The 16,231-nt window shown below is 38.1% G+C and overlaps 1 protein-coding gene across 7 annotated transcripts in view; it reads left to right on the top strand.

The window, feature by feature from the left end:
• The window catches only part of GPBP1 (GC-rich promoter binding protein 1), a 37,106-nt gene that overhangs the window by 12,619 nt on the left and 8,256 nt on the right, over positions 1-16,231 (top strand). For 3 of the 7 annotated variants that reach the window (XR_663743.1, XM_009326920.1, XM_009326921.1), the window contains exons 3-9: positions 3,570-3,689; positions 8,463-8,586; positions 9,083-9,306; positions 9,950-10,016; positions 13,576-13,760; positions 14,573-14,713; positions 15,200-15,364. Coding sequence is in view for 6 of the 7 variants with exons in the window: in XM_009326920.1 (XP_009325195.1) it covers positions 3,627-3,689; positions 8,463-8,586; positions 9,083-9,306; positions 9,950-10,016; positions 13,576-13,760; positions 14,573-14,713; positions 15,200-15,364 (969 nt within the window). In the remaining variant the exon portion in view is untranslated. Of the gene's footprint in view, positions 1-3,569; positions 3,690-8,462; positions 8,587-9,082; positions 9,307-9,949; positions 10,017-10,235; positions 10,332-10,393; positions 10,451-13,266; positions 13,404-13,575; positions 13,761-14,572; positions 14,714-15,199; positions 15,365-16,231 lie in introns of those variants that run through there. The other 4 variants (XM_009326922.1, XM_009326925.1, XM_009326924.1 and 1 more) reach the window with 4 other exon arrangements.

The raw sequence follows: 16,231 nt of genomic DNA, 5'->3' as shown, positions 1-16,231 counted from the left end.
TATGGATGCATACTCCTGACTTTCATTCTGTTCAAATACTTTAAGTGTGGGGGGTTGTTTTTGTTTTCATTTTAATTTAAAAGTAGTCCTATGTTTCTGAAATGCAGAAGTGTTTTTCTAAAGTAAATTGATGATCAATGTTACCTTTTTGCCTTACTAGCTCCTCAGTCTGTGTAAAGGCAGCTCTTGGTTGATGTCAGGCTGGAAGGATATATCAAGTAAATTTCAAAAGAAGTCTCTTCAGTATTTTTGTTAATAACTTCAATTCATGAAATAAGAGTGTATGCTTATTAAATTTGTAGATAGTACGAATCTGAGTAGAGGTTGCAAGTGCTTTGGGGGACACAATGCAGAAACATCTCAACTGCTGGGGATGGCTTAGGTAATGGACCTGAATAGCAGGAAAAAAGACTTAGGTCAGACCTGGTAGAAGGAACCTTTCTAGCGATGGGACATGTTGCAGAATAATGTGGTAGTCTCAGTTGTTGGTCTAACGTAAGTTGGAAAGCAAGCAAGAAATAAACTGATGTTTGGCTACCAAGCTGATCACGAAGGGTTTAAGCATAGTAAATCCTGCCTGTGGCAGCAGAATGCTCTTGCTGACATCCCATTCTCACTTTTTGTGGTTTGTTTTCAATTTACCAAAAATATCTTCCTGAGAATGAAGAGTATCCTAGAGCTATCGAATATTTGCCAGATCATCAAAACAGAACTCATGCTTGTAATGAAAATGTTTTTATATTAAAATTCATTCTAGGGCAAACTTCTTGGCAACATCAGAAAGCTAGCCTCTGTAAGAGTATTTATGAAGCCTGGTAAAACATGGAATTGGCAACTTAAAGTGGGGTAGGCTATGTACTCCAAAATATAGTTTTAAAAAACAGATGTTAGTATTTGTCCTTTCTTGATCTGCTGTTTGTTTCCCAATTTAATTATGGCTAGGGTGTTTGTGCCTATTAGAAGTTAGTAAGGTTTAATAATGAAAATACTCAATTTTCCCATGTCTAATTGCCAGACCAATAATATGTACAAGCAGATGAGAGAGAGCGTTTTCTTGACTTTGGTGGTGTGGAGGTCAGTATCCTCAATAGTTGCTTTTCTTAGTAGTCTTTAACAGTAAACCTGTGAAATTGGTCAGGTAGTGTTCTAAAAATACATCTGTGCTTTTGTTACTGCTGTTCTTTTATCAAAACTAGCTGGAAGCATTAGGCGTAAAAGAGCTTTTCCTCTTATGGGCTTATTGAATTTTACAGATGTTCTGTTGCTGACTTTGCACTCTTGAGTATTGCATAGTTTTGGCCCAGGCCTCTGTCTTTACCACTTCACTATGCTGCTTTGTAGGAAAGGGGTTGACTCATCTGACAGTGTAGCACTATCAAAAGCCTTTTTAGAGCTTTTAGTTGAAGAACTGAGAACATGAGGAAGACTTGAATCTGCTTCTAGAATAATTTTTGCGGGAAGAAATACACACCAAGTATCAGTGAGCTGTGGGCAAAAGCTCTGTTAAAAACACCTTTCCAGTCCTCGGATGCTTGGTGACCACCACCAAATCTTGCCCGAGCCCTTGATTTATGTGCAAAAGGTAAAAGGGATGTTAGTGAGTTAAGAATAAACTCTTTTCATGGCAGTTGGATAAATAGTAGTGTTACAAGGCTTGACTAGTTTTCTAAAAACAGTAAGATAAATTGTTAAGAAATCACATTGTTAGTGCCTTTGTCCCATACCTAATAGCTGATTCAGCAATAACTTGGTAATACTTCTTGGATCCTTTGTTATGTTTTTATTCGGTATAAACCTTATCTCTCCCTTTGTTTTTCAGGCTGTAAGTGCCTTGGTCTGAAGATTTTGTTGTTGTTGTGCTTATCTTCCGCTATTGATATCTGTCTTGATCCTTTCTAAAGATTTCATGATTCTCCTGCTTGGAGATGAGAACTGTACCTGAAGGAAGGAGGAAAAAAAAAAATTTGTTGCTGCAATCTGCTCACATTTAATTTGCTGTTTCTTAATTTAGCATCTCTTGTATTGGTTCATCTGTAAACATATACCCTTTTCTGTTTCTATACCAGTGCTGAACGTGATTAATCAGTAAAAGTAAACTTGGTTCCTGTTAGAAAGAGAAGGCATTTTTGTGACGGTTCTGTGACTCTAGAACTTCCTTTATTTGTTTTTTACTAGTCTGACATAATTGGATTTTTTTAGAAAATTTCTCTGGAATTTTTGTTGAGGTTAATTTAGAACAGAGTGTTAGATGACTTCAACAGAGTAATTTATAACGAATTACTTGGGTGAGACATACCTTTAAACTTGTCTCTATTTAATGGTAGTAGATTTCGTGCATCTTACCTTACAGTTTAACTCTGGTATCAGAAGTACCTAAAAACCCAAGTATGAGCTCACGGCATAAAAAAGAACCGGCAGCTCAACTAAGTGCCGTTTAACACCTACAGATCTGTTAGACTTCCTTTTAGAAGCTGGAACATTCTTGTCTGTCACTGGAAATCTGCAATAGACTGGTTCAGGCCAGAATACAACAATATTTATCAGTTATCAAGTTCAGATTCCACAGCTCTTACTAACACATGTTACAGCAGCCTTAGATTAAAGTGAAATACATCTGTGCTCACTGACTAACAGATCTGCACTCTGTTGTGCAGAGATGTGGAATACACGTTTGTTTGGGTCTCCCTGTGAAATGCTTGTGGGTGTTTATTATGTTTTCACTACCTGAATTTCTAATAGTGTGTATATCATACTTAAAATATTTTTGAATCATTGACAATTTTGCAGTGTCTAGCTGCAGAGCCTGATTCAGATACCCTTATAATTCAGGCAGTGTTTCATCCATTTCTTCCCTTTCTGTGCTATAGTTCAGCTTCAGGTAATATAGTTCACATTGTCTTGCATTCTCTTGCTTATTGAGAGATGTTTTCCTACCTGTGGGGAGAGCATGGGGTAGAAAAAGTATTCTTGGGTTTTAATTTTAAGCCATTACTTTCTCTTGTCCATTTTCAAACTAGAGAATTTTACTGGATTTTGACAATGTTTCTGGACATGTAGACTGTTTCCATTGAATCTAGAGATAATACGGGGTTTGTGGTGGCCCAGAGCATCTAGTTTTTTCACGAGGAACCTTAATATAGCCTCTGAGACATAACTTTTAGGGACTAATTAAAAAAAATCAGCTTCTTCTAGGAAGCTAATGAAATAGCTCCTGAAATCCATTCCAGATAGTACCAGAAAGTGTTTCAACAAGCTAATTTTGCCACAGCTTTCTGGATCAGACCTTACACAAGATGCTTCATCCCATTTATAAGAGGAAATAAAGGAAGGAATGTTACAGTTGTATTTTCATGATACTTGCGATATATTTGATTAGGGTGACACTTTGGTAATAAAAGTACAAAGGTGATGCTATAAACGAGATGAGGATAGTTAGATTCTAAACCAGATCTGTGTGAGAAAATAATACCAGAAAACAGAAGGGAAATAATGATCAAAACACAACAAGTGTAATCCTCTTGTACCATAAGCATCTGAAAAGTAATCATTTCTTGTTTTTCCAATTACAGGGACTTGCCATGAGGTGCTGAAGCCTTGTTTCTTTGATTTGGAGAGACCGGACCTAAATGGCGCAGCATGACTTTGCTCCAGCCTGGCTTAATTTTCCAACTCCACCATCATCAACAAAGGTGTGTTATTTGTTGTTCTTTTGAACAGGCACTCTCATTATTAGAGAAGTCTAAATGTCATAATCTCAATTACAGTAAAAATGCAAATCTCTTTGTGAATAAGGTGATAACAGATGAAATCTAGCAAGTCTTGTTGTCGTGATTTAAGTAGTTGTACCGTGGTTGTCAAGCTCATACGTCCACTAGAGTTTTTTGCTTGAGCAGCTGAGTTCACGGGAAGAAGCATGTGCCTGTCCACATTATCAGAGCTGTTGTTGGATTAAGATTGCCTTCATCAGGAGTTTAAAATGAATTATTGTATTTTGTGCTAGAAGTATCAAGACAGAGGCATGTGCTTGATGTCCTTGCTTCTGATTTTGCTCTGTGTCCTGTAAATTTTACAGAAGTGTTATTCTATCATCCAAGTAATTAAAAAGAATGCTTTTGAAATAGACCTTCTGAAATGGCTCTTCAGTTGCTGGTGGGATGCTTGTTACTACTGGCGGAGTGTGGTACTTTCAAACAGTTGTGCATCTTCACTCAGGTTGTTTCTTCTAGACTACTGTTGCTCACTTTACACAATGGGACAGTTAGCTTGGAAACAGGAAATAGCAATCTCTGAATTGTTAGGATTTGTAAATATTCTAGGAAGTCATGAGCATGTCTGTGTCATAAATGTTTCTTTTTTTCTGGCCTATCCTTCTACTCTTTCTTAATTTGTGTGAATGCAGAAGCAGAGGCAGCACTGGATATTCAAACTCCTGTCATCCATTTCTGTATCTGTAGACCTGTCTTCTTCATTATAATCTTCTGAATGCAATATCCGTATCTGCAGCTGTGAGAGTGGCATTGCCTTACTTTAATGTATTTATGTAAATTTCTTGCTGTCTTTCATGTCTGTAGAAAATGTTTAGCCTTTATAAACTTACGGAAATAGGCTTGTGCTATTGTTAAATGCACAGTTAGCCATTAGTATTAGTTGTGTTCCTATTGCTTTGCCTATGTATGTCTACACACACAAACGTACATGCATGCATTTTTTTGGTCAGGTCATTAAATAGAGCAATGTGAATAAGTACATTCATCTTTCTTCTACCCTGACCTAGCTAGCTGCTTTGTTTATTATAGTCTATCAGCAACTCTCAGTTGCTGTTTTGGGAACATCAGGCCTATCTGCTCCAGGATGGTTCCTGCGATCTGTTTGTTTTCATTCTCCTTGATTTCTGATAAATTAAACTCTTTTGATCTGCTTTTTCCAATTTCATACATTTTCAGTTGGAAAAGTAATCAGAGCTTAGTTTAATATGGTGTCACAATTACAAAACAATCTTCACCACATATTTCAAGAATCTGCTGGAAGAGCTTTACTTGCATGCTTAAAGTGTCAATACAGCAGGATAAAAGCAAGTTCCAGAACTACTCCAGTACCATTCAAATATTTCTGAGGTTTGGTTGTATTTGTCACCTCATTCCTGAATTGTGGGAAACTTCGTTGCAAGCATATGTTGTGGATCCTGTTCTCTTCCATGATTCTTTGCCTCAAGGAGTTTAGATAGACTTTCTTTCATCTCTTCCAAAACCTCCATAGTTAGATGCTTTCTCCGTTACAGTCTTTGTGCTTCGTTGTTTGAAATACAGCTTATTTCCTTGCGTTACCTCCTCCCTCAACAATCAGCATTCTGTGATATACAGCACATTTGGATATTAAACACTTGCAAAGTCTTTTTGGTCCTACCTGATGTGTAGTGATTCTTAGTTTACAGAATAAGGCTTGTCCTGTCATTCCTCTACAAGACAGGTCTCAAATGTTGTGGCCCCTGTCCCCTCCATTTCCTAGAATAGATTTTTATTTCTGTTTCCCATATATCAACAAAGCAGCTGAAGAGAAGAGCAGATAAGAGGGATGGAGATGAAGAGGAAGGATGGGGTGAGGAAGGCAAGGTGTCTCACGTTTCATGCAGAATGGAGCTGGGTTGAGGCTATGGTATCAACAACATTTAGACTTGAGAAGGAGAAACTGAACTCTGCCGGGTCAGTTTTTATTTCCCTGAAGAGGCACTTCTAGGAATTGCATCTTTCGGAGCTTGGTTTCCCCCCTTGATCCTGGGTATCTGAGGCTTTTCCTTACATAGCAAAAGGCTAGCATTAGAAAAACCTGATGCCAGGAAGCTGGGATTGTGAATGAGCTTTCTTGATGTGACTGATACAAATTACAGCTTCACTGAAATCCATCTCACCTATTGCTGATGATTTCCTCTTAAGGATAAGCTTTTATATCATCTCCCTGTCACTTGTATAGCAAAGTCCACCTAAATAGCTGGGTATCCATTGCTCAGTAGCTTTTGTTCAGGTCTGGAACTACTATATTTGTGTCAGTGCAGTATTGCAATTGAGCAGATGGAAATGGGAAGGTATTGTGAATAGTGACACCATCTTGGGATATGGCCGAAACTTTTCAGAAAGGATTGCTGTAAAACGTGTGTGGGGAGATTGCAGACAGACTGGTAAACTCAGTTTTTGCAAGCTTACTTTTACTTCATGTTAAGCAATAAGACATCTTCTTATACTTCAAAAATGTGCTTTGCTTTCTTTCTTGGCTGGCTGAGCCTGGTCAGATAATTTCTCAACTTCCAGAAATTGCCAATAGTTTCCTGTTGATCACAAAGTTTACTGTCATCTCTGCCGCAAGAGACTTGATAGACTGATACCTCCATCATGTGGGGAAAATGCAAACTGCATGATCTTTGCACACAATTTAGACTTTAGATGCATTATATCGTGTGCAACTCAAACACATTATATATAAAATGCTGTCAGTTATACTTTGTGAAAATGTTGTGGTTCTTCAAAGTTCATACAAAAAAATGAAAGTTAAACTCCAAAGGCAATATTAGAAGGTTGTTGTATGTAAATGAACACATGAAACTCTCTTCTAAAATTTCATCTATGATCAACAGATCTGGAGCTTTCTGAAATTTTTGGCAGCTTACTCAAAATTTGTTTATAAAGATTTATTTTTTACTTAAATTTTGAGATTCTTTATGATAATTTTTGAACTACATAGACCTTTTGGTAGTTTCTTGTGGTTTTCTGTTTTTTTTCTCTCGCTCCAAGTTTGTCAAGGAAGTAATTCACTTCCCAGGTCTCAAACTGAGAGGGCAATCCCTTTTCATGTGACTTCTGTACAGTTTGGAAATACATGCTTTGTATTTTAAACATATCTGTTGCTTACTTGAGTTTGAATTTTAAGCAGTGAATTTTGAACAGCACCTTGAGCTCTTCTGGGGCATTGTCAGTAGAACTTGGGTACCATTTTGTGTGTGTGATTTTCTCTTGTGGGGGCTGGGGAGGTGAGAAGAAGGAAATAATTTTCTTCAACATGTTTTCCAAAGTAGTTAAACCTATTAGTGTGATTTTCTTTTTTTTTCCTACTCACTTTGATCAGTGGAGTACTTCAAATACTATTATAGCTTGATTAGACATTAGTGGATAATAACTGTTGAAATAAACTTGGGTCTTTCATTTTCAGACATACACCATTACTGCTGTACTTTTTTTTCCTGAATGTTACTTAGTCTGGAGAGGGAGTGAGCTTTGGGCAGGGAAGTTGGGATACTTTGGGTGCAGTAAAGTTGACACTCCCTGGAATCATTAAGCTTAGTTTCCTGACTCAGTACATTTCCACACAGCTGTGCGTTTATGCATTTGTAGCTCTTACGGCCCTGGGACATGTTGGATCTCTTGTACATGTGCCATACAATGGACACAGATGCGCACAGTAGGTCTGCTGGGAGGGAAGGGGGCTTTGCCTCGTCTGCATCAAAGGCTGGCTGTGTGGCGGGGAGGTGCTGGGTAACACAGCCCTCTGCTGTCGCTCGCTGGGAGATGTGTGCTGTGAACAACAGTAAGGCTAAGCACTACTTCCGCAGAATGAAAATTTATTCTTGAATTTTTAAGATGTAACAGCGAAAGAAATGTTATAGTGTTAAAATAGTAAAGCCAGATAAAAGTAATAGGGGAAGACACGTGCTATAGGACATGATCTTTTTTGGTTTAATCCCCTTAGGTATGAGTTCTAGTCAGGATGGATTTTGATTTGAGTGCTATTCTCAATATAAGGTTTTAGTTTATAAAGTACTTCCTACTGATACACTAAAGATTTATTTCTTTAAAATTTCTACAATACCTGCTTATAAACTGATAATTTGAAGTGTATTTGTGCATCTGTACACTTTTGACTCTAGGTTTTGTTTGTATTTCATAACTAGTTGCATTTGCCTTATTAAGTTATAATGACAAGACTAATAAATTGAGCCTTTTTTGGGTACAGCTGCCTCTAGTGGAAGCAACTCCTTGCTTTCTATGGAACGCACATATGTAGTCTCTGACCACCAAAATTAAGATCCCAGACTTCTTTTCTGCCTTCCAAACTGTGATCTCCTGTCCTTTCTTACCTTTTTTTTATTTTTCCTCTGCTGCAACACGTCACTTGCGCTCTGTTCTACTGCCAAAACAAAACAGACACTTGGGTTTTTTACCTTGTGTCACAAGCATGGTCCTCAGTGCTGTTCCAGTGTCCTGGAGCAGAAGATACAGCTTCCACTTTGCTAGCATGGGAGATAGTGACATAGCTCTGAACGTACGCATACTTGAAGACTGCTGCATTGTCTGTCGTTCAAAGTCCTTTTAAAAATGAATTGTATATACCATGAGTAAAGTGCATGTTACAGTTCTGATAATTCAGTTTTGTTATTAATCAGATATCTCAGGTCTACCACTTGTGCTCCTTTACAGTCATCACTGAACTTTGAGAAACATTCTGAAAATTTTTCGTGGACAGAGAATCGTTATGAAGCAAATCGCAGAAGACACAACTCTTCAGATGGGTTTGATCCTAACATTGGACGGCCTAATGGAGGTATAATTTAGCTTTCATGGAACATTTTGAATACGTTTACATCATGCTTTGTAGCACTCTAGCTAGAAAAAAAGTCTGATGATAATAGCTCTCCTATGCTAAATTCTTATTCTCTAGTAAAATAGAGGTAATGGAAAGACAGGTCTTCTGGGAGAGGATGTGATGACTAAGGGTCGGTTAAAGTGGTGTGATTCCAGGTGTATTTCTCCCTTAAGAGGAATAAGACAGTTGAGTTAATATTCTAGCCAACAACATATAAATGGGCAGCCAGTAAAGGAGGTTGACTTGTCTTAAAGTTGGACTACTATCCTCTTTCTTTGGCACTGTTTTGTAACATTCTTTCCTGCTGCTTATGTGAATGAAAACTTAAGTTTACTAAGCTATCACATCCCAGAATATAGAGCTGCTGACTTAACTTCTCTAACAATTTTGCAAAAATAGAATATTCTTTTAAAATTGTTTGTAATTACATTTTGTTAAAATTTAATAATCCTAGGTCATTTTGGGAGAAAAGAGAAGAATGGTTGGCGTTCACAAGGCAGAAATGGTACAGAAAATATAAACCATCGTGGGGGATACCATGGCGGAAGTTCCCGTGCTCGTACCAGCACTTTCCACTGTGGAAAAGGTCAAGGACTGCACGAAAACAATGTACCTGATAATGAAACTGGGAAAAAGGAAGACAAAGAAGTACCCAAACAGTTTGAGGCTGAGGATTTTGTAAGTTAATTGTAATTATAATAAACAAGGTTTCATTGTTTCTGCAAGTGCCATTTTGTCCATTACAAGCTACTTCATGAGATTTCACCAATTTCAGATCATCATATAAGGGATCACCCTTCCCATAGGTAAGAGGGGTTAGTCATTTGTCCTTTTATATCCAGTTTTTATCATTATATGTTTATTATTGTCACTTGAGTGTTTAAGTGAAACTACAATTGGGTTCCAGTTTACCGTGGTATGTGTATGTATTACATTCTACACGGTTACCTTACTGGAAATCTGAAGTACTAACAAAGTGATCTTTCTGCCAACGGCCCTTGGAGATTCCATGCTTCAACCTAGAATTGTAGGATGTAACAGGAAGGGCGAGCTTCCTCTTTGAAGAACGATGCATCGTGGTTTTTTGCTTTCTCTGGAGAGTTCATGTAATGGTATTGACTGATGCCTGAGATGTTTTGTTGGAGAAGAGAAACAAGTGAGCATTGACCTAGTTTGGGTCGCAGGGGGAAGCGTCTAGTCTGTCTCCATTCAAAAATCTTTGACAGCAGAGGTCATACTGCCAATATTATTGTGATTCTTTATTTCATTGGTCCCAGAATTAAGGCCTCATTTTTTTAATGATGATAAAACTTTCTTTCAGCCATCTTTGAACCCTGAATATGAGAGGGAACCAAACCAGAATAAATCTTTAGCTGCGGGTGTGTGGGGTGAGTATTTTTGATTTTAAATGTAAAAATGTAGCAGAGATCTGAAGTTGTTTTATTTGAAACATAGGATTTTTTTTTTAGAATTATAAAGGTATAGATTTAAATTATAAAGGTAGAGATTGAAATTGAGGAAACTTCAATATTATTACAATGTAAATATCTTTTTTTCTTAGAGAGGTAACACTTCTATTTGAATATCAGTCTGTTGGTCTGTAGATGCAGCCGCAACTAGGATTCTTTCCCAGAACAAGTATACATCGTAAAGATGTCCATAATTTATCTTCACCTTTATTTTTGAGAGGAAATGCAATGAAGGTGGGTCACCTAAACTAGTGATGTGATTGCTAGCTGAAGACTCCATAAAAGAATGCTTCTGACTGATTAGAGTTGTTGGAAGGGTTTGGAGAGAAACCTAGGAGGGCTGGGAAGAGCAGGTTAGCTTGCCAGAGGTTTAAGGTCTCTTCCTGGAAGCAAATGTCTTAAGCTGTTGGTTGTGTTTATGAATTACTTGCAACAAATCCAATCCTGAGAGTGGGCCTTGAACTGTAGTCTGGGATTGTTTTCTCATCTCTACCTGATTAAATCTGGCTACCACTTTACAATTCTGTGGGCTTTATGTAGTCAATTGTTCACCCTTAAGAAGGTGGCAGCTTTAGACTGCACAGGTTTTAAAGTAATAAACTTACTCAAAATAAGAACCTTTCTCTTTATGAAGAAATAACTTTAATTAAACATAAAAGCTACTACTTAAACTGTTGCTAATACTGAGATCTGAAACTTGTTGCTCCTTTTAAATGGTACTTTAATTTGCTGATTCTTTTTCTCATACTTCCCCAGTATGTTTTGCACTCTTACGTAACACTAGATATACGCCAACCCCTCAATATAAATATCTAATTACTAAGAACTGTTGCAGGAGCCTAAACAATTAGACTGCTTTTCGTTTTTGTGTGTTTAGCAGCTTTCATGTGAAATAGAGTTATCTTTCAATAAAAGAGCAACAATAAGTAAATTCTTTCCTAACTGTCCTGATTTTGGCTGGGATAGAGTTAATTTTCTTCCTAGTAGCTGGTACAGTGCTGTGTTTTGGATTTAGCATGAGAATAATGTGATAACACACCGATGTTTTAGTTGTTGCTAAGCAGTGTTTATACTGGGTCAAGGACTTTTCAGCTTCCCATACTCTGCCAGTGAGGAGGTGCACAAGAAGGCGGGAGGGAGTATAGCCAGGACAGCTGACCCAACTGGCCGAAGGGATATTCCATAATATGATGTCATGCTCAGTATATAAGCTGGGAGGAGTTGGCTGGGGGGTAATTGCTTGTCCGGGACTGACTGGGCATCTGTTGGTGAGTGGTTGCATTGCTTAGTGTCATCTGTCGCTCCCCCCGTCTCCCCCCCACCCCGTCTCCCCCTCCCAGTTTTCGTGCTTGCTCTTGCTCCTGTTCTCACTCTCAGTCTCTCATTTTTTTATTTTTTTCCCCAAGTATTAAACTGTTCTTATCTCAACCCACGAGTTTTCTCACTGTTGCTCTTCTGATTCTCTCACCCATCCCACCACGGGGGGCAGTGAGCGAGCAGCTGTGTGGTGCTTCGTTGCCAACTGGGGTTAAACCATGACACTAACCAAGCTGGGAAAAATTACATAGCAATTTGAGTGTTTTACAGACTTTGCAGCACTCTGGCTGTGGTTGCTGCATGATGTGGCTCAGTTTGATCTGAAGGAGGGCAAGGTTTCCAGGCTTTTTGGATATCACTCTTCACAAGCAAAGAAGGAACAGTTCTGTTAGCTACATAAAATAATAGAATGGTTTGTTTTGGAAGGGACCTTTAAAGATCATCTAGTCCAACCTGTAAGCTACAGTGCAGTCACATGTTACAGCTTACAGCTTGGTATCTTACTTTATTACAGCTCTGCTATTGCGAACCTTGTTTTGTACTTGAAAAACTGAAATTAAGGCTATTATTATTCCCTTTTAAAGGAAACAATATTCAGGACAGGAGGAATGTTGCCATCTCCTTCTAATGCCTGTTAAAAATTTATTCTATTATACAAAAGGTAAAATGGAATCTATGTGATGGGAGCATGTGACTATTATAAAGTCTTTTTGTAAAGTTTAATGAGAGCTAAGCATGCAGTTATCAAATAGTTTGTAACATTAACCTGCTAAACAAAACTAAAGTCACTTACGCTTTTAAGATAGGTTTTTTTAAATGTAGGATATGGTCACTTTGCCCATGAAGTAGAAGTGCTTGCAGGGAGAAGACAGAATCTTGGAAAAGGCTATTAACGTAGCATTGGAATGCATATGCAAAAAAATAATTAAAGTGTTTTTTTCACTTCTTGAAAATTTTAGAACTGTTTTTAGTAGGTGTTCTTTAAAACTGTTAAATGTCAGTTACTTAGTATGACAGCTGACTATATGTCTCTTAATTAGTGCTTTCTTGAACATGGAAATGTTGTAAGCTTCAGATGTTCTGTTATGCCCATCTAAGGCATGGAGATAGAGAAAGTGGTCATTGCCATGGTATAGAGTAGTGCACATCTCTTGTCCCATGTTCATAGAGCCTTGGTGTGGAGCATCTGGCTCTAGACTGAGCTGTTAATAAATATATAAGTAATTATTCTTTTAGTAACCTTAAAGGGAAATATGATGTCCTGGTTAATTTTCTTCCTAGTAGCTGGTACAGTGCTGTGTTTTGGATTTAGGATGAGAATAATGTTGATAACACACTGATGTTTTAGTTGTTGCTAAGTAGTGCTTACACTAGTCAGGGAGTTTTCAGCTTCTCATGGCTTGCCAGCAAGGGAGGGGGCACAGCCAGGACAGCTGACCCAAACTGGCCACAGGGCTATGCCATACCATATGGCATCATGCTCAGTATATAAGCTGGGGTGAGTTGGCCGGGGGGCAGCGATCGCTGCTCGGGGACTGGCTGGGCATTGGATGGTGGGTGATGAGCAATTGCATTGTGCATCTCTTGCTTTGTATATTCTTTTACCATTATTATTATTATTATTATTATTTTCCCTTCCTTTTCTGTCCTATTAAACTGTCTTTATCTCAACCCATGAATTTTACGTTTTCTTCCTGATTGTCTCCCCCATTGCACTGTGGGGCTGGGGAGTGAGTGAATGAATGGCTGTGTGGTGTTTAGCTGCCTGCTGGGTTAAACCACAACGTATGAAAACCATAATGTCTTTTGACGATTAGGTAACTATCAACAACTAATAGTATTTGGATTTTAGATTTGCAAACAAGAACTGTGTAGCTGGCTTCTCTGAAGAATACCTTTACTTTCCAAAAGTAAAGTTCCTGCATTGCCAAGTGAAATATTTTACAAATGGTGGTTGTAGAAAATAGAACAGAACCTGTGTTTATCCAGGTTTGTAGAGTGTCTTGTTTGTGGAACTAATACTGGACTAGGTTCCTGATTTATGCCCGTTTGCTCTGGACCATATGGCTATCTAGTACCTTATGAACTAGAAACTTAAGATTGTCTACACATGTGCACACACACATATATATATACACACACACACTTCTTTTTTTTCCAGAGTACCCTTTGAATCCTAAATCTAGATCTCCAAGAATGCTGGTCATTAAAAAGGGCAGTACAAAAGAACTGCAGATATCTGGATTCCCAGTAGTAGGAAGTCTTCATTCACAGCCAGTAAGGAATGGAACTGGCACAAGTGTTTATAAAGGATTAGTCCCTAAACCTGTCACTCCACCTGCAAAGGTGAGTCTTGGATACCAGTGACATGAACAATGTGCTGAAAAAAAAAAATCATGCTGTAATTCTGAATGTGCATATTTCACCCCTGAGAGTACTGTTCTTAGAGTGTTATGCTTTCAAGTCTTGCTAAGTGCAGCACACCACAAAAGTGAATGGAAACAACTTTTTCTCATTTTTCTTTTTAAACTATACTGTAAGTGGATCTCTCTGTTCCTCATTTACCTTTTTTGAGAAGTGGAAGAGCTGTCCAAGTGAGAGTGAAAATGTTTTTAACTGATGGAATAGCAATGCCTTTTGTATATGATTTTAACAGAAAAAGATACCTAGTGGAGAGATACAGTTGGTATAAAAATACCTTCAGAATTTATCCCAATTATTGATAGAAATGATGTTGCAACCTGTTAGTGTCATTCTGGTTCCTTTCCAAATGCAACTTTCCACGTTCGCCTCTTGATTTTTCAGAATTTTTTATGTGCTTATGAGAGCATATGATGGAGTAGTTCTTAACTCTCCAACATTCTACATTAAAAACAATGTTTTCAGCTGTTGAAGAGTCATATTTTGATTCTTAATACCTCAAATATGAGGGTCTTAATTGTTTTGAAATTTTAGTCTTTATATAAAAAGTGTAAACAGTATTTATGAGCAGATGAATTGCTTATAAACAGTCTCTTTTCCACAAGAAAACAGGTGTTTGCACTAAATTATGGTTGTAGTTATGATTTGCTTTTGCTTAATCGTTTTTCTGAAGATTCCTGAAAATAATCCTATTGTAGTTAATGACTTTTTAAGTTTCTGTTTAAATTTTTGTTTAGCCTACACAGTGGAAAAGCCAAGCAAAAGAAAATAAACTTGGGAATCCGTTTCCTCATGAATCTGCATATGGCGTTGGCAATTTTAGTCCTTTCAAATCAACTGCCAAGGCATTTACTGTATCACAAAATTCAGTGAAAGAGGTAAAGCAATGTCTGTAGTTTTTATCAAATCTATAAAATGTTTAATTTGGTTAGATAAGGGGATCAGTAAGTTTTATGCCGAATTGTATTAAATAAGTTTTTTTTTGAAGTTAATGTGTGAGAAGTATGGAAGGCACATCAGTGGCCTGCACAACTTGCTTTGTGGGTTTGATTTGGCGTAAAAATGGCACATTAGGAAGTATAACCTGATAGGTTTAAACTTCAGAACTGCTAATGGTGTGATACACTTCAGAAGGTCCACTGCTTGTTAGCAGTGCTCCATAAACTTGCATCTCCGGGTTTACATGTAAGAACTACATATACATATACATACTGAAATACAAATGTCTTCCCTCTGCTTTTGAGTGTTAAATATACGTGAGATCTGAAACTACAGGTGCCAGGGAGTCTTTTTGTCTTTCATTCAAAGTTTTCTATAATGAATAAACTTCTAATATTCTTTTTTTTTCTGACTCCGAACATTAGTGTAATCGGTCAAATTCTTCATCCCCTGTTGACAAAGTTGGTCAGCCTCGTTTAACAAAATTGACAAGAATGCGGACTGATAAGAAGAGTGAATTTTTGAAAGCATTGAAACGAGATAGAGTGGAAGAGGAGCATGAAGACGAGAATCATGCTGGGCAAGAGAAGGTAGTTTTGTTCATACCTATTGTAGATCCAGCAGTAGTAGTTTTCAGACGGACCATAAACTTTTTATTTTGCTGTAAACAGCTGTTAAGTCATGGTCTTGGATCTCTAAATCAAGGAAAGGAATTACATTTTGATGAATTTAAAAAAGTTGTTCCACGTACTCTTCTTCCAGTGCTTCTTAGTAGTTTCTCTTTTTCTTTCTGCAGTATCTGTTCATACATGTTAATAACTCAGGCATGTCTGTGTCTTTAGCAACAATAAAAGAATAAATTAAGCTTAGTACACTAACTTAATCGTAGAATTGTTTAGGTTGGAAAAGACCTTTAAGATCATTGAGTCGAACCGTTAACCTAACACTGCCAAGTCCACCACTAAACCATGTCCCTAAGCACCACATCTACACGTCTTCTAAATACCTCCACGGATGGTGACTCAACCACTTCCCTGGGCAGCCTGGTCCAATGCTTGACAACCCTTTTGGTGAACAAATTTTTCCTAATACCCAATCTAAACTTTCCCTGGTGCAACTTGAGGCCGTTTCCTCTTGTCCTATCGCTTCTTACTTGGGAGAAGAGACCAACACCCCCCTCGCTGCAACCTCCTTTCAGGTAGTTGTAGAGCACGATAAGGTCTGCCCTCAGCCTCCTTTTCTCCAGGCTAAACAGCCCCAGTTCCCTCAGCTGCTCCTCATAAGACTTGTTCTCCAGACCCTTCACCAGCTTCATTGCCCTTCTCTGGACACGATCCAGCATCTCGATGTCCTTCTTGTAGTGAGGGGCCCAAAACTGAACACAGTATTTGAGGTGTGGCCTCACCAGTGCCGAGTACAGGGGCACGATCACTTCCCTGCTCCTGCTGGCCACACTA

The sequence above is a fragment of the Pygoscelis adeliae genome, unplaced genomic scaffold (genome assembly GCF_000699105.1).
Source record: "Pygoscelis adeliae isolate BGI_AS28 unplaced genomic scaffold, ASM69910v1 Scaffold116, whole genome shotgun sequence".
Classification (NCBI taxonomy): Eukaryota; Metazoa; Chordata; class Aves; order Sphenisciformes; family Spheniscidae; genus Pygoscelis; species Pygoscelis adeliae.
Note: the sequence above shows the minus strand (reverse complement) of the source record. Positions and strands in the feature narration are given on the sequence as shown.